Here is a 22,308-nt window from a genome sequence, read left to right on the forward strand (position 1 = left end):
TAGACAGGCTATAAAAAGCAATAGACCTACTCCAGAATTGATGTGCAGATATTATCTTCCTCAATAAAGCAAATCACAACTGTGTAACAAATGTAGCCTATTCAAAAACCCCAATGGAGAGTCAAGAGGCGCGAAGTAAAGGGAAGTGGTGTAGATGCACAATTAAGGGAAAAGTGCTGTGTTGCTGCTTCTGTGTGCCGTCGCGCACTGTGGGCGCTACGCGTGATGTGTAGATGAGCATCCTTCCAGCTCTGAGCATTCAATCTCCTGCCTGCTTCATCGCCATTTGGAATAGGAATATGAGCTGCTTGCTTGTCCCATGAGAGCTCCTTCAGCAAACTTTTTCCCCCCACTTTCACTTCCATTTTTTTTGTAGTTTTGACCTTTTAGAACATTCCTGAGCGATCCCAAAACTGCACGTTTTCCCTCTCCGTTGAGACCATGCTAGCATATGACTTTGGCAAACATTTTCCAATTTGCTGTTCGTTCAGTTTGTATTAGAACTTACCGAGGGTTGCGCTTTACTTTATGCTGGCTTTAACCTGTGCACTTACGCTATAATTTGATAAGTGGCAGGGCACATACACCCCTAAACACAAGTTACTCGTTTATGTAATTGGATTTGGCATCCAAGTAACTCAACCCTTCCCCATGCTGTAAGCTTGAAATGCAATGCAGTTTCAGTGCCCCCTAGTGGTAACACTTATTATATTCAGCTCTCAAAATCACAGTTCTCCTTGAGCTCTCATTAGATCAGGTTGTCTTACTGCACCGAATAAAAAATACGTAAAAGTATATACTCAGAAGAAAGTATATGCACTCATTGAGCTCTTTATTAGGTATTTATTACTTCTTATTTCTTTTAGACTTAAGTCTTCTGCTGCTGTAGCCTATCCACTGGATGCATTGAGTGTTGAGAGATGCACTTCAGCATACCACTGCTGTAATGCCTGGTTATTTGCGTTTCTGTCACCTTCCTGTTAGCTTCGACCAGTCTGGCAGTTCTCCTCTGACCTTTCTCATTAATAACACATTGCTGCCCACAGAACTGCTGCTCACTGGATATTTTGTTTTTTCGCACCATTCTGAGTAAACCCATGTTGAACTGTTGTGCGTGAAAATCCCAGGAGATCAGTAGTTACAGAAATGCTCAAACTAGCACATCTGGCACCAACAATCAAAGGTTGAAATCACATTTTCTCACATTTTTTTATGCATAGATAATGATTACATAATTGCATGAATAAGTGGGTGTACAGTTGTTCCTAATAAAGTGCTCAGTGAGTGTTTATTCTATGTTTCTTTTTTAAACAGAACAAAGTGCCAGTGTCCAGTAGTGATTTAGATTGGCTGGGCTGTCAAACAGCCCAAAGCTGAACGGGTGAATTATTTGTATTTACAGAGCTGAAGTTCTCTCAAGTCTATTTTTCATAATGTGACCCAACCTGCAGTGTGACATACATACATACAGCATTTGGCATCTCCATTCTCACCCGAATTTCGAATGACCAACTTGCAAACTATACACCCCCTGGAGAACACATGAAAAAACATGGTGCCAGCTAGCTGGTTCTTTGCACACCACAGCCACAAGCAGTGCATGAGCAGAGGAGACCCAATCATACGCACATGCAGAGAGCAAGCCACTGGCACCCAGACAGCCGACACTGCTGTCCCCGCCAACTGAATCCCTCCCATATAACCCTTGGGCGATGCCAAGCCAAATGTGCGGCGGCCCTAGAGGGCTACCGGCCACAGGATAGGCACTTGTGTGTGTGTGTGTGTGTGTGTAAGCCATTGAGTGAATGCATGATAAGGACACATTAATACCAGCCTCCAAAGTATGGTGATATACAATTTAATGAACTGTGTATATACAGATACATTCATGAATAAATACACGGGAAGAAGCAAAGACTGTGCAGATGCCAGCGCTGCCTCGGTTTGTTTGACCTTCGAGCGGTATTCACAGCTGTGCTGTAGCATCAGCCGCAACTCCAGGAAAGGATGCTCAGCAGCACAGCTCAACACCCCAGCACGGGCCTGTCGCGGGTCACTGCTAAAGAGTGCTACGGCTGCAGGGACAGAACCAGAGCATGGGCCTGTTGCGGGTCACTGCTAAAGAGTGCTACGGCTGCAGGGACAGAACCAGAGCATGGGCCTGTTGCGGGTCACTGCTAAAGAGTGCTACGGCTGCAGGGACAGAACCAGAGCACGGGCCTGTCGCGGGTCACTGCTAAAGAGTGCTACGGCTGCAGGGACAGAACCAGAGCACGGGCCACAGGGCGGCCATTTTGACCCCAATGTGAACAGATGGGGTGACGTGAGGAGGAAAAACAAACATTCATAATGCGTCAATGTTTAACAATCCTTTTATAAACAGCAGGACCTAAAGAGGTGGTCCTTCCTTCCTTCCTTCCTTCCTTTCTTCATGAATATTGGAAGTATTGATACAAACCCAATTCAACAATCATTCATTAATCAGAAACTTTAATTGGATGTTTTACAATTTGAGGGGTCTCAGCAAGGGAGACCATACCCTGAAGAACAGAACCCAAAAACCAGTGCGCAGGGAACCTAGACTCTAGAACCTAGTACAGTATCTTACAGCCAGTACTGCAAAGCACATATAACACGGTCATAGTAAAACAACAAACACACGTGGTATATGCAAGACAAATGCCAAGGGAGAAAATCCACATGGCAGTAACAGTTTGATATGAATTTGACAGGAAGTATACAGTACTTATGTCTATTCTAATAAATAGATCATTTTGGTTCATTAAGACAGACAAATAAATAGTTTCAAAAACATTTGCATTGCACTGCAAGTTTTGTTCTGTTTTGTAGCAAAGGTGAGAGCAATGTCGCATCTTAGAAGTATAACCGGAATGTTAATGATCAGGTGGAAACTTTGAAACCCAAGCATTTCTCCTGTGCAGTCTTTTTAAAAATAAGGATGGTAGAGTGAGGATTCCCGAACCCTTCAAATGGGTGGCACCATTATGGGTTGCCAGTGATTCACCAATTTAAACCAATCGCAAAATTATTTTGTCAAGACTAACATTTTGATTGGTTAATGAGTCAGTGAACGACAGGTCAGCTAACTCCACCCACGGGGCTCACAAAAACTCGCTCTGGCATCCCTAGGTGTGTGAGACAGGACAGCGACACACTGAGAGCCAGCTGACGCGTGCAGACGTGTTGACCCCTGCTGTTTCCGGGATTGGTGGGCAGACCACGTGAAGGAGAAGCTGAACCGAGTGCAGATAGGCATGAGCATGCAGAAGAGCAAACTCAACGTTGGAGAGGTCTTCCACAGGACAGTCTGGCTTCTGTTCTAGAGAAAGGAAAAGGATTAAGGGTCAGTGCATCATGTACTGTGTTCAGGGGTCAAGGGGTATACCTGTCATGTGTTCAGTGGAGTCTATGTGCTGTGTTCAGCAGTGTGGGGGCTTACCTGTGTTCAGCGCTGTTTTCAGTGGAGTTCAGAGATGAGGGGGCCACCACGTTCGATTAACCTCATGATAGACTGGACCACCTCAGAGGTTGTGCCCTGACCCCCGATGTCTATCGTTTGCATCTAGACAGTACCACAGTGACAGAGAGGGGGAGGATCCACATTCAATTCAAAAGAACTATGAAGCAGATTTGACAGGTAAACTATTAGTGCATGCCAAACAAAATGTGAGAACCTATTGATACATTTCTGTGATAAGGAACAATAAAAAAGTCTAATCAGAAAATCTTTGGTACTTGAGAATCGTGAAGGCAGACTGTGGTGGTGCTACCATTGGTTCACTTAGTTTGCATGAACCAATCAAAAGCCTATCATTATGAGCAGTTAAAGCAGGTGGTTCAACCAAAATTCTCTGCCCATTTTGGGCTTTGTGAGGACCGACAAATATAAATTAGACATTCCAAACTGTGAAGAAAAGAAAAGGTAAAATCGGGGTTAAAGAGAGGAACATACAGAGAGAATCTACCAAACAAAGTGTTTGGATTTTGGATTAACAAAGTTAAATGTTTTTAAATATTTGTTTTACTGTACCCGAGTCTCGTTCATGGTGGTGAGGACAGCGCTTCTGATCATGTCGGCATATTCATGCAGTCTATGAAAGACAGAAACCACAGAAACAGCAGGTGAATCTAACAGGACCAACACTGACCAATTCTTTAACTGTGCCGGTCCACACCAAGAACGACAGCTATAACGATTAACAGTAAATATGTTGTTTCAAAAATCGTTTGAAATCAAGTGGATGGCAGAGTCCACACCACAACTATAACGACAACGAGTGACAAACAATATCATTGAAATCAATTTCAAAGCAATAGTTGTCAGCTGCATGAACAAGACAGCCAATAAAAATCCATCCAAATTTACAGGACGTCACGTTAGAAATGGCAGATACATTGCTGAGAGGCTATTTACAGAACAGTACGGTTAATCAGTGTCCTTTTGCAGGCTGTGCTCACAGTGCAAACACATTCTATGCGACAAAGGTCAACACGCTAATAAAAATGTGCTTAAGGCTAATGCCAGTTAATCTGAATGAACTAACAACAAGATTAAAGCCAGGAAGGATGAAGGCTGTTAATTTCAGCTGTAGCTACAAAGACACAATTACAGCGCAATTCCAGTAAGACAAGGTGCAGGGTGTATAAGATTATGGTGTTATTATGAACAGACCACTTGCAAAGGCATACACAGATGTTTCTATTTAGAATGATTTATTATACATGAAGTCATTTTAAGTAGTTACGGACCTCAAATTGTTTATAAATGATATTATCATAATATATTCATATTAAATATGCTATTTATTTAAGTATACTAACTACCCATCAGTATCACCTCAAATTTTTCACTTGCCTGTCAATTCCAGTTAGCTTTATTTCCTTTTAAGAGCAGGTTCTGAAGCTTAGTTTTTTCAAAAGGATACGGTATGGTTTTAGTTTTTATATTTTACAATAATAACCTTGTTGGGAATGCGTCTACATTTTATGGGATCGTTAGGGTGTTTCCTAATGCAAATCAAGATGAACGGGCATGCACATTCAATTCAGAAACAATTGGCATTCATCACCGATTAGGACACTGACAAAATCGCACTTCTGCCATTGTTTCATGAATCCCACATGTTTTTTGTGGGACATTTCATTACGAACGAAAGTAAGGAGAATTTAAGAAAGGTTCTGTGCATGAGGCCCGGCGATTCCAGGTGTCATGCAGGTAATGCAGTTAATGTCTGGGCACCGTTCGGAATGGGCTTGTGACTATGTGCCACCATCCTTTTCTATCTCCCCCCCCCCCTAATCAGTGCTGAGCTATATGACGTAGTGGAATTGGGGTTTCATTCCAGACTAAACAGGAAGTTACTTTAGGTGGTCCAGCATCAGGCAGCCGGCCAGAATCATGGCTGTGGGGTTGGCAATGTTCCTGTCTGCGATGCTCTTTCCAGTGTTCCTTGTCGCCTGAAAAACAAGATATACTGTCACGGCCTGCCCCTGCCAATTTTCTCATTTTTCCATCAGACTGAAAGCTATCCAAGTTCCAAGCTATCCACAAACAAAATGGCACTTTGGGAGGAAATACTTCCTCCAATGGTACTAAAATGTACCACGCAATTTATGTCTTTATAACATGTCCAAAAACAAAGAGCATTAAGCCAAAAGATTAACGTCTCTTTCCAGCCGCAAATCTAGCAATTTCTGTACACATCAGGGGTGCACAACAAGAGCCAATCCGTTTCAGGATTTTGTGCCAGCTTCTGCTCTTAATGATTTAATTAGCCAAATCACACTGTGGTATGACATTTATATGAGCACCGCTACTGCGTCAGACTGCAAATGTATCAAAGAGTTTACTGTGCTCAATTTCCGGACTGAACCAGTGTAATATATAGAGCTGTCAGAAAAGTAAAACTGAGGTAACAGCTTGGAATAAAAAAACACAAACTGGCCCTTGAGGACCTTATGCACACCTGGTCTACAAGAAGTCGTTTCTGTCAACTTCTGTGTGCAGAAAGCTGTTTCTGAAACACATTCTGGTGACTTTTCAAGGAGCTGTCAGGGGTATCGAACCAAAAGGAACCTGATCCCTCAATCTTCTTCTCCAGCCCTGCATTACCTAATCCCAGACCCAGCCCAGCCCCCGGCCCCCTGCCCCTCTCACCGTTTCGAAGACGGCGTAGTTGTGGCCGTAGTTGGCTCCCGGGACGAGTCCGGGCCCGCCCACCAGCCCGGCGCACACGTTGCTCACCACGTTGCCGTACAGGTTGGGCATCAGCATCACGTCAAACTGCTGGGGCTTGGACACCAGCTGAGAAATGGCCAAACAGAGAGAGGAACAGTGACTCTCAGTGACACGTCACTCCTTCGCATGCCCCTCCGTTTAGTCTCTACATGCCTGCCGGCCCATCCGTGCCACTAAGCAGACAGGTCGCATTCTTTTCAATGCAACTGATATTCTCAACAAAAGTGGCAGAACTTCACAGATTTCTTTCCACGTAAACAAGTTGTGACGAGTCCACTATTCAAGAATGCAATACTTTAACCTTTGAAGAGTAGTTTTTTGGAATGTTTTTTCAGTGTTCTAGAACATTTCTTTTAATTACCAGGAATGCTGATTACATCAGCATTAGAATGTTTAGTTCAGAATCACATATTTCTGATCTTGCAATCACATGCACTTTGCACGTCTTGAAAACTAAGTGCAATACTAGTCTTGATTTTAAGAGGCCTACTCTGAAAAAGGCACTGGAGGCGTGTTTTCTGATGTTGCCAAGCGACAGCACTTGGCTCCTGCCAATCGCCATCTTTAAAAGGCATTAGCGACCTAATTTCACCCAAAATTTTCCATCTACATTTATCATGGAACTAATTTATCACCATGCCTTGGGCCGCTTTTTTTTTGTCATGGTAGTCACAATTTGTGAAAATGTACAACCTTGGGTTGGCAGAAGCTGCAATGACCAACTTCTCTTCCAACTTCTTTCTTTACAATGGAAGCTTTCTTTACAAAACGGCAGAACCAAGGCCCGCCTCTATTTGCATGTGATTGGACAGCAGAGAGAAGACTGACAGGCACGCCTTTCCTTGGAGTGCATTAAGGTTATTATCATTGTAGCTTTGTGCACTCCTGCAAACCAGCATGGCAGACAAGGTGCGTGGTGTGTAAAAGCACATCCTATGTAATTGCAGCCTGATTGGCAAAAGTAGGATGACACAAAATAGGTAATATGTAATAAACCAGTAAATACATCCCCACAAAGGTCAGCACAAGCTTTCAGGCAATATCACAGCTCCACCACATGCAGTGCAGTGCTGAATCAAAGCTCCATCAACCAATCAGAATCTCTGCATGGATGGGCAGCATGTCTTGGACGTGGGAGAATGTCACACGTATGACTGCAGTGGTCTGTTACCTGCATGGTGGTGTTGTCCACGATCATGCTGTCGTATGTGATGTCGGGATACCCGGACGCTACCTCCTTACAGCACTGCAGGAACAAGCCATCACCCAGCTTCCTGTGGGGAGGGGATTACAGAATGTGAGTTATGATGCACCGATGCTGCACCGATGCTGCACCGATGAACCACTCCGCAGTCACACTAAGCACAGTTCTAAAAGTAAAGTCATGGAGGGACACAGTGTCTAATGGTTTTTCAGTGAGTGTCAGCACTTCAGTGCTTAGCTTTAGTGACTGGTATTTTAATGCGCCAACACTCTTTGTTTTCAAGACTTGACTTGGCTGCTGATTGAAAGGAAACTGGAGGAACTGGTAGACGCTGCAGCCCTCCAGAACAGAATTTGAGATCCTTGAACTGACGAGACGGAGAAATATACATGCAGAAAAACGAGGGGGGACCAGAAGTTTGCATGTTACTGCTTTGCTAGCGTTGAGCAGGTTGTCTTCAGTATACATGCAATACCTGTACAGTATTGTGTATTGGAGGTATATCAAGGCAAAGAGTTCATGTAAAGATTTACTCACATGATGTTAGCCTTGTGCACGGCAGTGACCCTTTTGCGACCTTTCTCTCTGGCCAATTGGAATGCGTAGTCTGCGATCCTCAGGGAGTTGAGTCGAGTGATGATTTTCAGACTCTCCACCACTCCTGACACGCTCTGTGAGACACGGACACACAGAATTGAGTGTTATAAACATACATCTACACACGTATGTACACACATACACACATACCTAGCATTGAGCCTGAGGAACAGACATGCATGCATGAACACACCTCGTGCTCCAGGCTGCTGTACTCTCCCTCTGTGTTCTCTCGAATGATGATGATGTCAATGTTCTTGTGTCGAGTCTGGACTCCAGGGAGGGAGCGGCAGTGCATCACATTGGCATACAGATCCAGACTTGTACTGAAGAACAGAGGTGAGACACAAACTAACACTGACTGCTCCTACTGGCCAAGCCAAAGCTCAGGTGTCATGATTCAATGAGCCGTTGTCAGGATTCTGTATGTCAATATTCAGTATGTTTAGATTCATAAATCCGGTAAATTGTTCAAAATGTAAATACTCATAAAGCGATACATTACAAATAATGACTTCTGCAGGGTAATTAATATTAAAAAGAATCCCACGGAGGATGAAACTTCAGGGATCATTAATTTCATTAATCTTCTCACACAAACCTCCTAATGTATTTTAACTCTTACAAAATAATTCCTTTTACTTGCAGGGTGGGGTGAACTTGGTGTAACGTGATGAACGAGCACAATGGAAAGTGAAGTGTGACTGAATGATCACTTCTACTGTAAGCAGGAACGTGTAACAGTCACACAGGAGCAGGTGCTGACCGTAGCAGGTTGTTCCTGGACTTGTGCGAGGGGGGCATGCTGTGTTTGGTCTCTATATTGCCTGCAGAGAATCAAAGCACATAATTAGGGTGGAGTTATATTTATCTAGAAATATATATAGTTAAATGCAAAAGTATTGTGACAGTGATACCATGTCTCTGTACTCCAGCATACTGGATTTGAAACACAGCAATGGATATGATGGTGAAGTGCACACACGTCTGTAATTTGAGGGTATTTACCTCCATCTTGGGGGTATTTACGTCGATGTACTGGAGTACAGAGCCACAACAACTAAAGTTCTGCCACTGTCCCAATACTTTTGCATTTAACTGAAAATATAAACACAATGAACGCAAGAGACAATAACACTGAAGCAGACAAGTAGAACTGTAGATCATCTACTGCACAGCACCACTGCTGAGAATGAATGACCACCTGCACATTTGTCCATGGCCTGTATGTGCATTAAGTCATGCAAGCACACACTAACCCTTGAGTGCGACTCCGTTGCGTCTGATGGCAGTGATGGCATTATTGATGTCATCCTCAGAATCCAACCCCGAGTTCACGTTAACCACTTCAAAGTCCACAGGAACACAGCTGAACCTGTACCACAGAATCCCAAAATGCTTTTATGCCAACTCGCGGGTTTACTAAAGTTTACTGCAGTACTGTTTCTGAATCTGTGGAGTGAGTCAGTCAAGGTTTTTCAGCTGGCAGCCCAGGGGCCCAATGTGGCCTGCCATAGATACACTCAGTCCTTTGATCATTGAAAACAAATTATATATATATACTGGCTATTACTCAGCATTTGCAGTGTCGGCATGCCTCCCAATAGATCAAAGATCTATTAAAGCACATCCTTATGTAATAACTCAGCATATTTTCACAAATGCACAGCACACTTACTAATGAATGTCTTTAAATAATATATCAAAATGCCTGGTTCACTTGCACCACTTTCAAAAAGAATCTGGCCAGAGGATTGCTGTATTAAGTGAGGTATAGCACTGTGTGTGTGTGTATATATGAGGGGTCATACACAGAACCAACCTGAACAACTCCCGCACGTGATTCAGCAGCTCTGGTCCAATCCCATCTCCCGGTATGAGTGTCACCGTGTGGCGGCCCCCATACTTGGCAGGGGGAGGCTGGAAAGGTGGATCTCCAATTAGCGGGGTGCCGTGTTACTATGAAACGCTGTTCTCCACCTCATTTTTATCTTCAATCCAGCGTTCACGCAATTGAACGGGCATTTAGACACCTAAAAGATTTAAACTGTTGTGTCCTGCATCTGGTTAGTACTGGTGTGAAGTACCTTTTTGTTCAGACTCACAGCTGCTAAGAACTGCATATAATGCAGGCTAATCAAAAGACGGAAGATGAAAATAAAGTGGAGAATATTGAGCATTTTTATCTTAATTTGAATCCTTGCTAAATACACAATCCTTGCTAAAAAAAACAGTTTATGAGTTAATTTGCATATAAATGAATGAGAAAATGAGTAAGTAATGAGTGAAATATTAAGTATTTTTGTATCGCTGAGCAAAATCCTGTTAACACAACTGAACAGTTTGAATGTGGGCATGAATGCCACTGGTACGGTACTTACGATGATCTGTCCCTAGGCGATGAAGAAGAGAAAGATCAGGAAAAGGAAAAGAACAACCGTTAATTAGAAAGAGTGAAACACCCAAAATACAAAGTAAGTTTTATGGGGGGAAAAACCCTCTCTTAATTCCCAGAGAGAGACAGCAGACCCCACCCAACAAAAAGACTGGCACACATCAGAAATCATGAGTATACATGTAGAATGGAGCAATTCCCTACCACCCTTCCATTCATTAAATACAAAGGCAGAAATGCTCAGTTAGGAATTACAACAGGAGCCCAAGGCCAAATAAGTATATTTGCTTGGGAAGAAGGAAAAAAATAAAACTTAAATAAGTGTCCTTTTAACATTTTGGTCTGAAGAACCATATTGTGGTCTGAACAAAATGTTAAACATCCACTTTTAACTGTACGTTTAGCCTAACCTTAGCCAAGATTTACACGAACCTTAGAGTACCAACTATGACATTCAAGGATTATGCGATGATGCTACTCACGGTGTACGAACCCTTCTCCCTATGGGACAGTCCTGTCCCCAATGGCTGCGGTGAGAGAACAGGAAAGGAGGTGATCAATGTACCGATGTATTGCTACAGAAAAACAAATGCTCAAAGAAGCGAAGATAAAGATCGCTGTCGTGACATCAACCTGTTACCCAGAAAATGACGTTGTGCATTTTCACCTGCAATCATTCTGGAGTCACAGCTTGCAAGCTGGCAAATTAATTTCGAAAATTTACAAGCAAACGAATACTGCACCTTGGAGCGGTTTCAAATTAGTAACAACTTCATACACCTCGCTTGCTAGCAAGTCTCAAGTTACACATATTCGTTTTAGACTGCCGGCTAGTCCAACAGGGAGCTAATGCTACGTTGTGACCTTGTGTGCTTGTCGTACACTATACTTCTGTATTCATAACATTCAAATCAACAAAACTCTCCCCCAAGCATCGGTAGTGTTGATCAATTGAAACTTAAAGGAGACACGTCTTACTTTCGCTGGATGCAAGAAGCGTCCATTCCATATTTTGTTGGAAAGTGACAGCGCTTTGCGAACAGCCGCCATGTTACTTTGCGCGGTTTGCTGGGCTCGATCACTGACATGGGCGTGCGACGCGTGTGTGATTTCAGGAAGGTGGGTGGAGTGATAAAATCTCGTTTCAGAAGAGGCATGATGAGACAGCGCTCTCTACAGACTGGAGATAACCGTGCTTTTCTGTCGAAATTGTCAATTTTTATATTTTGCCGTATTTATAATCAATTAAAGGCCCACTCAGTAATTTCCACAGAACGCTGGGTTCCTTTCCGAGGAAAATTACGTGGATGCAACCTCTTGCACTGGCGTCTTGGTAACCTGGGCACCAACTTTGCCCACTGAACTCTATGATACTGAGCCTTTGTTACTGTTGCAGTTTGCATAAGAAGAGAAAATGTTATTGCCAATTGAATCACGGGATGATTAGGTGGCAGTTTGAAAGAGCCAGTGTTGGGAATTTAGCCAGGACACCTGGGAACCCCCTACTCTTTGCAAAGAGTGTCTTAACCACAGTGAGTCAGGACTTTTGTTTAACGTCTCATCCGAAAGACAGTATCTCCTACAGCACAATGTCCCCATCATCATTGGACTGGGGCATTGGGGATATTTTGACCAGAGATAAAATCACCCCCTATTGGCCCACCAACACCACTTCCAGCAGCAACTCAGTTTTCCTAGGAGGTCTCCCATCCAAGTACTAATCAAGCCACGCCTGAAAAGCCATATGGAAGAATAACTGGAATGTGAGATGTGGGGCTGTAATTCACGCTGGAGCGAGTATGATCACTTTAGACAACACTCATACAAGATGAATGGCAGGTTCATCAGTAGTTCTATTTCCGGGCCATGGCAGCCATCTTGCGGTGCTGCCACTTGTGGAAGAACCGAAATGAATTGACTTGAATATAACCACGTGACCAGGTTTCCTTTCCACTTATATTACAGTTCAATGCATACCACACTGAGGAAACCCTCGGGAGGAAAAGCGGAAATACGTAATTCAGCCGAAACCGGAAGTTTAAATGAGCTAGCCAGTGGTATCTTACGTTCAGGGGATCAACGTTTGCCATTTCCCCTGAAGCTAGCAAACTCCGGTGGTTATCGTAAGTATTACATTGTATTAAGCAGCTGGTGCCAAAAAGCACATTTGGCCATTGAAATCCAAAATTATACATTTAACCTCCAGAAATTAAACTATTTTTTGACAGAACATTTACATTTTTAAATGTCTTCAGACTTAACTAATTACTCTCTAGGGGGCGTTTTTTCAGACGAAGATAGTAGCAATAGTAGTAGTAATTTATTTCGGTCCTTATTAACAATTTTTACAGAATGAATGCTCATAGAAATAATGAATAACAACGTTGACCGAAAAGGTGTAGGCTGAAGCTTCAGTTTATTACACCTACCCTTTTTACATAATATATTCACATACTCAACCCTTTCACTACTAGGTTTAGTCTATACAAAAACAAAACATAATAGAAACAAAAACAAAAGTTCAAAACGTTTCATACACAATAATAATCATACCTATTTGTTTAACACCTTATTTTTCAACATTTTTTAAAATGTGCTAAGTGTACTACACATTTTAAATTCCTTGTCACAAATATTCCACAAGTTAACCCCTTTCACAGATATACATCTATTCTTTATATTTGTCCCTACCCTTGTTTTTTTAAACATACCTACTCCCCTAATAGCCTGCAGAGGTTCACCTTTCATGTACCCAGTGCGCACACTGTAGCGTCAAATAAGTCCCATAGTCAAACATGGCAGCTTCCGTGAACTGGCTTCATGCGCAATTGAGCAGCTCCCATTGGAATCCATGGAACCGGTAAGGGGAAGTTAATATCCAGTTCATATCTCTTCCTTGATGCTAACGCTACATTACGTAACACGTAGCCACCTCGTAGAGGTGTTGGACTGTCGCTTCAACACTCAGGAAAGCGAATTTCAAACTGTATCTTGAAATATGTCATGAGTAGCATTCTGGCGCAGAAGAACAACCTGTCTTTATAAAGCAACATATTTCGTTCGTGTTTGCGGAAGGTGGGTGGCTACATCTCAGGTAATGTTAACATAAATTATTTCAATTTGTGGCGAACACTAGTTGGTTACCTAGCCCGCTGTCTAGTTAGCCAACTGCGCTTCTGTCTAGGGAGATTCTCCGTTGGTTTATTTGTCTCGTTGACTACGTTGCATCATTTTACATGTATGTTTAATGGATTGCAGTGGTCTCCCAACATGGTTAACGTTAGTCAATTATTTATTTCAATCATTGGCCCAAACAATGTAGAGCGCGAACGTCAACAGTTTATTTTTTGCTGAATAAAATGAGCGTGATAGTGACCTAACCAGTCCAGTTATAACGATCACGAGCCATCTCATTTCGCCTACTTTGTCTTATATTCTACGGCAGATTTCATTAAGCTAGCTAGGTCGCAAGCTAATTTGTAAAAAGAAAACAAAAGCTAATGGTCGAGCTAAGTGGAAGCTATGTTTGTACTATCTAGAAAGTTATTGAAGTCACATGAACACGCAAACCTCTTCATGTATGCATTGCCTGTATCTAGCTGTCATTGCCCAGGCTAGTCTTACGTCGGCTATTGATTATGGATTTTAGGGAAGCGATGGGCAGGGAAATCCGGGGATTTAGACGTTAAACGCTTCAATTAACTTCAGATGTCGGGACAATAGCTACCCAAATTGGGGATTGCTGTTCAAAAAATTACTGTTTATTTGAAAGTCAGTAGCTGGCATGGTAAGTCGGGGCATAGATAGGACTAGTTAAAATAATACAAACTACTGTTAATAGCACTCCAGTTTGAAGGAAGTTTTGAAGCAAATTGAAGGAAAAAACAAGTTGAATTTTCTTGCTTGAACCGTTTTTTGTGTGTGTGTGGGGGGGGGGGGGGGGGGGGGGTGAGGGGTGAGAGGTGAGAGTTGTGGTCTATGGTGCTTGCCTCTGAAGTAATGGGTAGTGTTACAGAAACTATCGAGAGACCACTGGTAACTCCTGCACTGTGCCCCTCAGACACTCCCGCAGGGGTATATTTTGGAATGCATGGGCCAAATTCAGAATTCTAATGCTTGGACAAAATGTATTAAATCATGGAAAAAAACTCTGTGCCCAAATAATTGAGGGAAAGACAGAGTGGTTTAGACTTAATACACAGACTTGTAGTGAGCAAATTTGTCAATTTCTCTGTGCAGGACTAATCCACGTGTCTTTGTGGTGACACATCAGCGATTGAAACGACATCGATAATGAGGTTGGCAGGTGAGTTTACAAAAATAAACACAGCTGAATTAGTGTTATTGGTGTGAATGCCCCTGTCTTATAAGTTACAGTGAACAGATAATCTTCTCATCTCTTGCTCTGAAGAGATGTCCGAACTCTCTCACTCACCTCATATAGTCTTCAGGACGAATGGCCATAGCTCACTGTGGGTCCTCAAGGAAAATCCGGGAGGGATGTGCCCTGCGGTCCCGATCGAATCCTGTCTGTCCCAGCGCCACTTTAATTAGTACTAAAGGCACACGGTTTAGCTGAATTTAGCCTGTTTGTATGTGTTCCTGTCAGGCCAAGTTTGGACAGTCGGGACTGTGCCTTATTTTGTGTGCCCCTGTCAGCCCAAGGTTTGTTGAGTTGTTGTACCTGTTTGTGTGTGTCCCAATAGGTCCTCTACGTGCTGCTGTGGTCCTGCTGCTAGTGGGACTCACCTGGCTCTTAGCCAGCACAGTCCTGAGAGGAGACGGCACCTCCATAGTGGGCCGCTTCTTCTTCCGAGGTAGAGGCTCTTTATTAATTAAAGTCAAGCTGAGCTCAGTGGTCTGTGATTGAACTTAACTGAGTTGAGTATATCTGTGGTTTAACCAATCGTAACCAATCATGTAAAGGAGGTCCTGCAGTTGAACTGAATTGTATGTAAAAGAGGTACTGTGGTATTCAGCGCCCTTTGTCTTCCATTTCCTCTCCCGTTAGGTGCCAACGAGGAGCCAACAGCAGGTAGGCGTTGACTCATGCAGTTTAACTTTGATCAAAATATCAAAGTTTTGTCGTAACATACTCCTTGATGATCCACATAGTGGTACCCTGGATTATAGTTTCTAAAGATCATTTCACTGTTTTAAGTGAAAAACTGAACATTAATTAAGTTCATTGAAAAACAAATGCTTTTATTTTTTGTTCATCTTGGCTGACATCGTATGGTGGCCTTAGGTTACTTTCACTTTTGATAGTGGTTGATAGTGACAATGTTTCCTCAACAGTAATGCTAATTATATCTGATATCTGATTTGGTTTACTTTTTTAATTTGATTTATTTTGTAATTCTCATCCCCATGTGTTTTGGGACGTGTATTGTATCTGGATATATATTGTTTGGTGCCCCCTGCTCAGACACGGATGGCGGAGTAATGAAGGACTCGCCCCGGCAGGGAGAGGCTTTGGCAGGGACAGTGTGCTTGTTTTGCCCTCACACTCAGGCCCCCACCCTGCATTGCTCCAGGGGAGGATTGTGTCCTGCTTAGTCTAATCAACTGAGCGTCGGCCAAATGCCATTAATGTAATGTAATATTGTATCATAACTGTATTGGGCTCCTGATAATACCCGGCAATAGCAAACAGTGGCAGTGTTTCTGCAGGTAAAACCTAGGGGAAGAGAGACCCCTTGCTTAGCCGTTGCTTTAGATTTTCCAACTGAATACTTTCCTTAGAATTCCATTTCAAGCACTGTTCACAGAGGTACATGAGGCAGGGTTGTTTCTGGTGAGCACATCCTCACGCGCATCCTCACGTGTCCTCCCCCAGAGCCCAAACCTCACAGGTACAAGTGTGGCCTCTCCGCACCCTGTCCCCAGAAGCACCTGGCCTTCCGCCTGGTCTCCGGAGCCGCCAACGTCATCGGCCCCAAGATCTGTCTGGAGGACAAAATGTGAGGGCCCTCTCCTCCCACTCTCATCTCCCCACCCCATACCCCTTCTCCTCCTCCGTCTGTACCCCTGCCCTCTTCATTCTCCAGTTTAAAGCATTCTGTCCACCTCTCGGTTTCTGCTGATGCAGCCAGGCCCAAAGTTGGTCTGACTGAATGAAGAGGAATCGAGTGCCCGTTTGTTATTACCTTTCAGCTGTTAAATCATTGCTTCTGTTTCTCCTGTCTTTTAGTCCGTGTCGGTCTTTTAGCATTCACCAATTTTTTACCTTCGGTTCCTCTTCCCTTCCCCCTCTATCTTCCTCTATTCTTCCTTCCCCTCCCAGCCTCGTGAGCAGCGTGAAGAACAACGTTGGCAGAGGGTTGAACATCGCGTTAGTAAACGGTAATTCCCCTGCAGAGCAGCAGGACGGCTGTATTCTGCGCTGCAGTGCTTAAACTCTGCCCGGATAGACACACTGATGAATTTGATAGCTGTAACTTCACATTGTTTTAATCACTTTTGAATTAAAAATCTAAATGTGTACTTGAATGGCAAATCTTTCTTGTAAAGAAGAAAATTGTTTTGTGTTTTATCTATGGCTTAATTTGTGAATATACACATTAGCAAATACTTGGTCGAAAGAAAATGATGCTTCGCCATGACATTTTTGTTCAGTGGAGACTGAAATTTAGAAAAAGAATTAGAAATGTTGACCGGGAATCGATGCATAATGTTAGCTAAATTGAGGAGAAAGTTGGGTGCTTCGATTGGATGCCTGCATCGTTTACTGCAGTGTACTGAGTGTTGTGTGTTGCTCACAGATTTTACTTTTTGCCAGCGTGCTGTATTGAGGCGCTTTGTTGAGTGTGTGGTGTGTCATTATTTTTCAGGTGTATCGGGAGAGCTGCTGGAAATTAAATCGTTTGACATGTGGGCCGGAGGTGGGTGGAGATTGCTTTGAAACTGCAGCAAGTCTCCCAGTGATTTCACATGGCTGCAATAATAGCAAGCTTGGTGCAATTATTTGTATTGAGTCAATACACTGTGCTTGACTAAAGTGCTATGTAAATTTAGCAGTTGTTTGCGCTAATGTTTACATTTGTATGTTCTGTCTGTGTGAGTGTTTATATATGCGTGTGTGTAACACGTTTCTCCTCTCAGATGTTGCTGAACTGCTGAAGTTCCTCCGGCCACTCCACGAGGGAACGCTGGTCTTTGTGGCTTCTTTTGATGATCCTGCCACTAAGTAAGACCCCACACTGTCCTGTCTCTCTGTTGCCTGCTGTGCAGCAATGCACAGCAGTTAGAGCCTGTGCAGATTTTACGAGAAGCTGGCTGGAGCTCTCGGTGGACCTGTTGGTGGTGCTGACCTCTGAGTGAGGCCCAGTCAGAGCTGGGAACCCATTGTACTGGAAGGGTGATGAATGTGTTGATTGAATTAGCGTGACTACTCTTGGGGGTGGCTGGGGGGACACTGTGACCGTGTGGCTCTTCAGCTCTTCTGTTGAAGCCTCTCTGTTCCTTTCCTTATTTGCTAGAATCCTGTTGCACCCTACAACTGATCTAATTCTGGCTCCACGTGATTCTCTCTCCCCCTCCTTTTCCTCCTCACATGTTCTTGTTTATCTTTCTCACACGCTCCCACCACATTTACTCTTCCTGCTCTCCCACCCGCCACCCTCTCTCTCTCTCACTCCATCTCTCCTTCTCTCCCCCCTCTCTCTCTGTCTCTCCCTCCCTATCTCCCTCTCCCTCCGTCTCTCAGGATGAATGATGAAGCACGCGCGCTCTTCGAGGAGCTGGGCAGTACTGCGGTAAAGGAGCTGGGGTTCAGGGACAGCTGGGTGTTTGTGGGGGCCAAAGGCATCGAGAACAAAAGCCCGTTTGAGCAGGTAGACCCGAACAGTCATGTCATTGCTTATTATTGATCACAGTTATCGTTTGCATGTTAATTATTACATAGTGTAGAGCTTAATATGTGCTGTTGTAGTTGATGGTGTGCAGTTCTATTGTTGCCGGCATGGTTGATTTTGGTAATCCAGGGAGAAAACAGTGACAGTCCTTTTACAAATTAGGATGTGATGTCAATCAAAAAATGACAGAACTGGGTTTTGAATCGTAAGAGTACCTAACATCAAGGTAAAACTGAATGTGGTAATAATGTGTGCTCTGTTTTATCATTGAATAGTTAGCTCCCCTCTCTTCACATGATTACGCTTTACAGCCAGGTCCCATATTCTCCAGAAGTGCCACATTGCGCTGAAACTCCTTTTCCGGAGGCCAGAGCAGAACTAGGCCATCTGTGTGGATCGGCTTTATTTCTTTAATCTCACTCGCACCGCACTTAGAGGAACTCATGACCATGTCGTTTCCCCACGGTCATTAGCTGGCCTTAATAATACATTAGTAAGTTCTGCTCCGGCGCCGTTCTGAACGGAGGCAAAATCTTCCTTGAAGCCAGGAGCAGGAAGTAGTCGTGAGTAATGCTTAGTTAGCATGGCTGACAACTGCACGAGTCGAACAATTAGGGATGACTGATGTGCCTGCTCTCCCTTCCTCAGAGGATGAAGAACAGCAAGAACACCAATAAGTACGAGGGCTGGCCCGAGGCTCTGGAGATGGATGGCTGCATCCCGCTGCGAGCCGCCCAGGACAGCTAGTGTTCTCCGGGGGAACCCCGCTCAGGACAGCTAGTGTTCTCCAGGGGAACCCCGCTCAGGACAGCTAGTGTTCTCCAGGGGAGCCGCCTCGACCGCCGACCGTCCGGGACCATTTTTCACCGGGGGTGCCCCGCTTTTGTCAAAATGCATGAGCGACTGTGGGTAACCTTTTAAAAAGAAAATACACAAAAAGACTATTCAAATAACACTTCCATTCAATATATTCCAAATATATATATTGGGTGGGGGTGGGGGGGTGGGGGGGGGGGTTCATAAACCTGGGCTATATTGTAGGAACGTAGGTTACTGTGTGCATATATTGGTGTGAGAGCGAGAGCGTCCCTCACATCCTGGGAGGACCGAAGGTTTGAGGAGCCGGGTGGGGGGGGCTGGAGCTGGAGTCACGGATGACGGCGTGATGAAGGACTCGCCCCGGCGCAGAGGCTTTGGCAGGGACAGTGTGCTTGTTTTGCCCTCACACTCAGGCCCCCACGCCTCTCCCCCCTGATGGGAACTCTGCTGAAAGCTTCCTTGCCTCGGGGCAGTGGCAGCGCAGTGCTGTAAATGGCCAGTTTAACTTCTGCCCTGTGAACAGGTGGCTGGTCAGAACACCTCATGGATCAGTGCTGTTTGCTAAGCTACTTAACCCCAATTGCTACGGGCAAAATTCTGCTGGGTCAATGGATTGATGATATTTAAAGTGTAAGATTAGTAAAGTAGGCCCCACTAAAAGGGCATCTGCTAAAACACAGACAAATGGCAATACAATATCTGAACGACTGGATTCAAGTGAGCGAACTTGAATCATTTCCAATGGAGAGACTTTTCAGGACCAGCCAGTTTAAGTGCTTTAAAAGGGGCCCCGACTGCTCCTGTTCTAACTTGCCTTAACTTATGCATTATTAGCCGTTTAAATTGTTACGCAACATATTGGTAGGCACTTATGGATGGCAGTTTGTGCAGTTTTTGAGAGTTATGAAAAGTGTTTGTTTAAGGTCTGTCCATAAAAACCACCACCATCAAATGGCAAGTGCCCACATACTTCCAGTCACTGCCACATAAACATACTTATAAGAGGTAGTCACACAATCCTGCTGGTACATTCCAGATCAATGCTGTGTATTTATCACCATGAAACCCAGGGTTTTATTTCTGTTTGTGTTCAGAAGTTAGTCTTGTCACTTGTTATTTTTGTTATCTGTGTGGTAAATGTGTGATTGTGCTTTTGTTACTTTTTAAATTTTATTATGTTTTTTTACATTGTGTGCTAAGTTGAAGTTTGGCTAGATTGCAGCATGGCAATAATGAAGGAAAAGAGAAGGGTGTAGGAGGCTATTTTTGAAGCTCCACTGAGCAACAGGTCTATCCCCCCAGGGTGTGTATTCCTACCCTGATGCATTTTATGGGGCAGATTAACCTCTCAAGAACCAGCCCCGTCAAATGGCAGACACGCATACAAACCACTGAAATGTGCAACAGAGAGACGCGCATGCGATGGAGGAGACCGCTTGGCCAGTACAGTGCCCAGTTTGGAGTAGAGTTCTTGAGGAGGCAGAGCTCCTAGCCCTGGGAGAAGTCTGTTGAACTTCTACGTACAATGGAAGGATGGGAGTGCTTCCTGCCTTTGGGCTTAGCCCAGGGGCGGAAGGGAAAGCCACCTGTCGAGCTGGACTTGATTCACGCCTTTTCCTCCTCTTCTGTCGAGTTGCGCTTTGATCCTGGCACGTACAGCTGAAGGCGTTCACCTCTGCCCTACGGCAAGTGTACCTGAGCACACCTTCATAGCACTGGGAGAGGAAGTGGCATCACTGTGGTCAGGTCTCGGGGATGGTGCTGTTGTAAGGTGAGAACAGACAAACTAAAGGAGTGCTTTTCACAGCCGTGCTCCGTTCCCCTCTCTTACCTTGCGATGTGCAACAAGTGTGGTCGCCTGCTGCTCCTGCGTCTTTGTTTGACAATCAGAAACGGCCCCGACAGCTCAGGCTGCTGTTTAGCCCAGTTGAAAGGTTGCATTGTTACAGGGTAGCACTAATTCTAGAAGATGCCAGCCAGTCTTTCTGTGCAGTTGTGCTCATGTTCGTGTTCTTTGTCTCATGCAGCATCGTGCACTTTTCTCTGAAATCATCGCGACGGTGGGCTGGTGTTGGTTTTGTTGTTAATGTGCTCTAAATAGTTACTCCCAAAATGAAGAAACTAGGACACCAGCCGAATGGTGGAATGCTAGAGAGAAGTTTGCCTGCCGTTTTTTTCAGACTGTGAAATTATTTAAAATTGTATAATACCCAATAATAACTATATTAACACCATATTAAGAACTATATTGCTTAATATTGTGAGTTTTTTTGGTTTTCTTTGAGTGAACTATAACAATAACATTTTTGTCTGCTGTTACAAATAAACTAAATTGGATGTTGGACCCTCAGACAGAATTGTAAATATATTCACAATTAACTTATAAACTTGATTTTTTAAAGAATGGTACAGTAGGCTTCAATACAACAGAAAAGATTCTGTAAGTAGGCGAATGGCAAATGTGCTTTAATTTAATGTGACCTCAATTGCTTCCATGCTTTGATACATTTGAAATTTTACGTGTGGGTACAATATATTTCATAATAAATTTTCCATTTCTTTACAATGTTCTAAAGTCGTTTTTTGTGTTTTGTACCGTGTCTCTTTATCACAGTGTGTGTGTGTGCAGGCACTTGCTTCTCTCCATGTATAATGTATGTGTAGGTCTATTTGTGCATGGGAAAATTTAGTCTACTATATCCTGATCATTCCACAAAACTTTCCTGTGTGGCAGTGGCAATAAAACAGTACTGAAAAAAGCCCATTTGACATTGCATATAGAGTAAGCATTTAGGGTTTTGTGGTCAGATGAAATAAAACCATAATGGTTATGCATGGTATTATGTCTGGTGCAAATCCAGAACTGCCTTTGCTATTCTCAGCCACTGAACTTCGTCCTAGCCTTGGCTCCTCAAGTCTATTGTTGCAAGCATGGCTGTTAAAAAAATGGTATTACCTTGATGTAATATCCATAGCAATTCCTTTGATTATCTGGCCGGTCCAGATATGATAATATGAATTCATATTTAAGGGTGTCATAATTTCAAGCTCTGAGGCAATGCAATGTGAAAAGTTTTTAAGGGGCTGAATCTTCATCCATCTGGGCTTGCAATTATCACCCAGTTCTCAAAAGGGTCTCCACTCTCAACCAGTTCCCCAGTTATTTGCTTGGCAGACT

General features: G+C 43.7%; 2 protein-coding genes across 6 annotated transcripts; one reads left to right on the forward strand and one right to left on the reverse strand.

The window, feature by feature from the left end:
• Nucleotides 1-1,842: 1,842 nt before the first annotated feature.
• idh3g (isocitrate dehydrogenase (NAD(+)) 3 non-catalytic subunit gamma) lies at nucleotides 1,843-11,585 on the reverse strand. 3 transcript variants are annotated; one of them, XM_061258357.1, is made up of 14 exons: nucleotides 11,434-11,585; nucleotides 10,938-10,982; nucleotides 10,442-10,453; nucleotides 9,883-9,980; nucleotides 9,320-9,435; nucleotides 8,827-8,887; nucleotides 8,254-8,386; nucleotides 8,001-8,134; nucleotides 7,431-7,533; nucleotides 6,179-6,325; nucleotides 5,384-5,478; nucleotides 4,052-4,112; nucleotides 3,461-3,583; nucleotides 1,843-3,335 (listed from the first exon to the last, which is right to left on the reverse strand). In XM_061258357.1, exons 1-13 carry the CDS (start codon nucleotides 11,503-11,505, stop codon nucleotides 3,479-3,481), a joined length of 1,182 nt encoding a protein of 393 aa, XP_061114341.1. In that variant the 5' UTR covers nucleotides 11,506-11,585; the 3' UTR covers nucleotides 1,843-3,335; nucleotides 3,461-3,478. The 3 variants fall into 3 exon arrangements, with proteins under 3 accessions (XP_061114341.1, XP_061114339.1, XP_061114342.1); XM_061258355.1 differs by having other exon boundaries at nucleotides 1,843-3,340; XM_061258358.1 differs by lacking the exon at nucleotides 10,442-10,453 and having other exon boundaries at nucleotides 1,843-3,340.
• Nucleotides 11,586-12,552: 967 nt separating this feature from the next.
• fam3a (FAM3 metabolism regulating signaling molecule A) lies at nucleotides 12,553-19,281 on the forward strand. Of its 3 annotated transcripts, none has more exons than XM_061257885.1 (10): nucleotides 12,553-12,578; nucleotides 14,695-14,761; nucleotides 15,162-15,272; nucleotides 15,467-15,490; nucleotides 16,295-16,418; nucleotides 16,742-16,800; nucleotides 17,289-17,339; nucleotides 17,560-17,644; nucleotides 18,164-18,290; nucleotides 18,960-19,281. In XM_061257885.1, exons 2-10 carry the CDS (start codon nucleotides 14,749-14,751, stop codon nucleotides 19,056-19,058), a joined length of 693 nt encoding a protein of 230 aa, XP_061113869.1. In that variant the 5' UTR covers nucleotides 12,553-12,578; nucleotides 14,695-14,748; the 3' UTR covers nucleotides 19,059-19,281. The 3 variants fall into 3 exon arrangements, with proteins under 3 accessions (XP_061113869.1, XP_061113866.1, XP_061113868.1); XM_061257882.1 differs by lacking the exon at nucleotides 12,553-12,578 and adding an exon at nucleotides 13,379-13,549; XM_061257884.1 differs by lacking the exon at nucleotides 12,553-12,578 and adding an exon at nucleotides 13,379-13,530.
• The last annotated feature ends 3,027 nt before the right edge of the window (nucleotides 19,282-22,308 follow it).

This window comes from Conger conger, chromosome 10, assembly GCF_963514075.1.
Source record: "Conger conger chromosome 10, fConCon1.1, whole genome shotgun sequence".
NCBI lineage: Eukaryota > Metazoa > Chordata > Actinopteri > Anguilliformes > Congridae > Conger > Conger conger.

Coding starts and splice junctions, on each gene's coding strand:
- idh3g (XM_061258357.1), bottom strand. CDS start 11,505: ATGGCGGCTGTTCGCAAAGCGCTGTCACTTTCCAACAAAATATGGAAT. Junction 10,983..11,433: donor GCTTCTTGCATCCAGCGAAA/GTAAGACGTGTC, acceptor CTCTCACCGCAG/CCATTGGGGACAGGACTGTC. Junction 8,387..8,826: donor TCCAGGAACAACCTGCTACG/GTCAGCACCTGC, acceptor TCTGTTCTTCAG/TACAAGTCTGGATCTGTATG.
- fam3a (XM_061257885.1), top strand. Junction 15,491..16,294: donor CAACGAGGAGCCAACAGCAG/GTAGGCGTTGAC, acceptor GTCCTCCCCCAG/AGCCCAAACCTCACAGGTAC. Junction 17,645..18,163: donor TTTGATGATCCTGCCACTAA/GTAAGACCCCAC, acceptor TCCGTCTCTCAG/GATGAATGATGAAGCACGCG.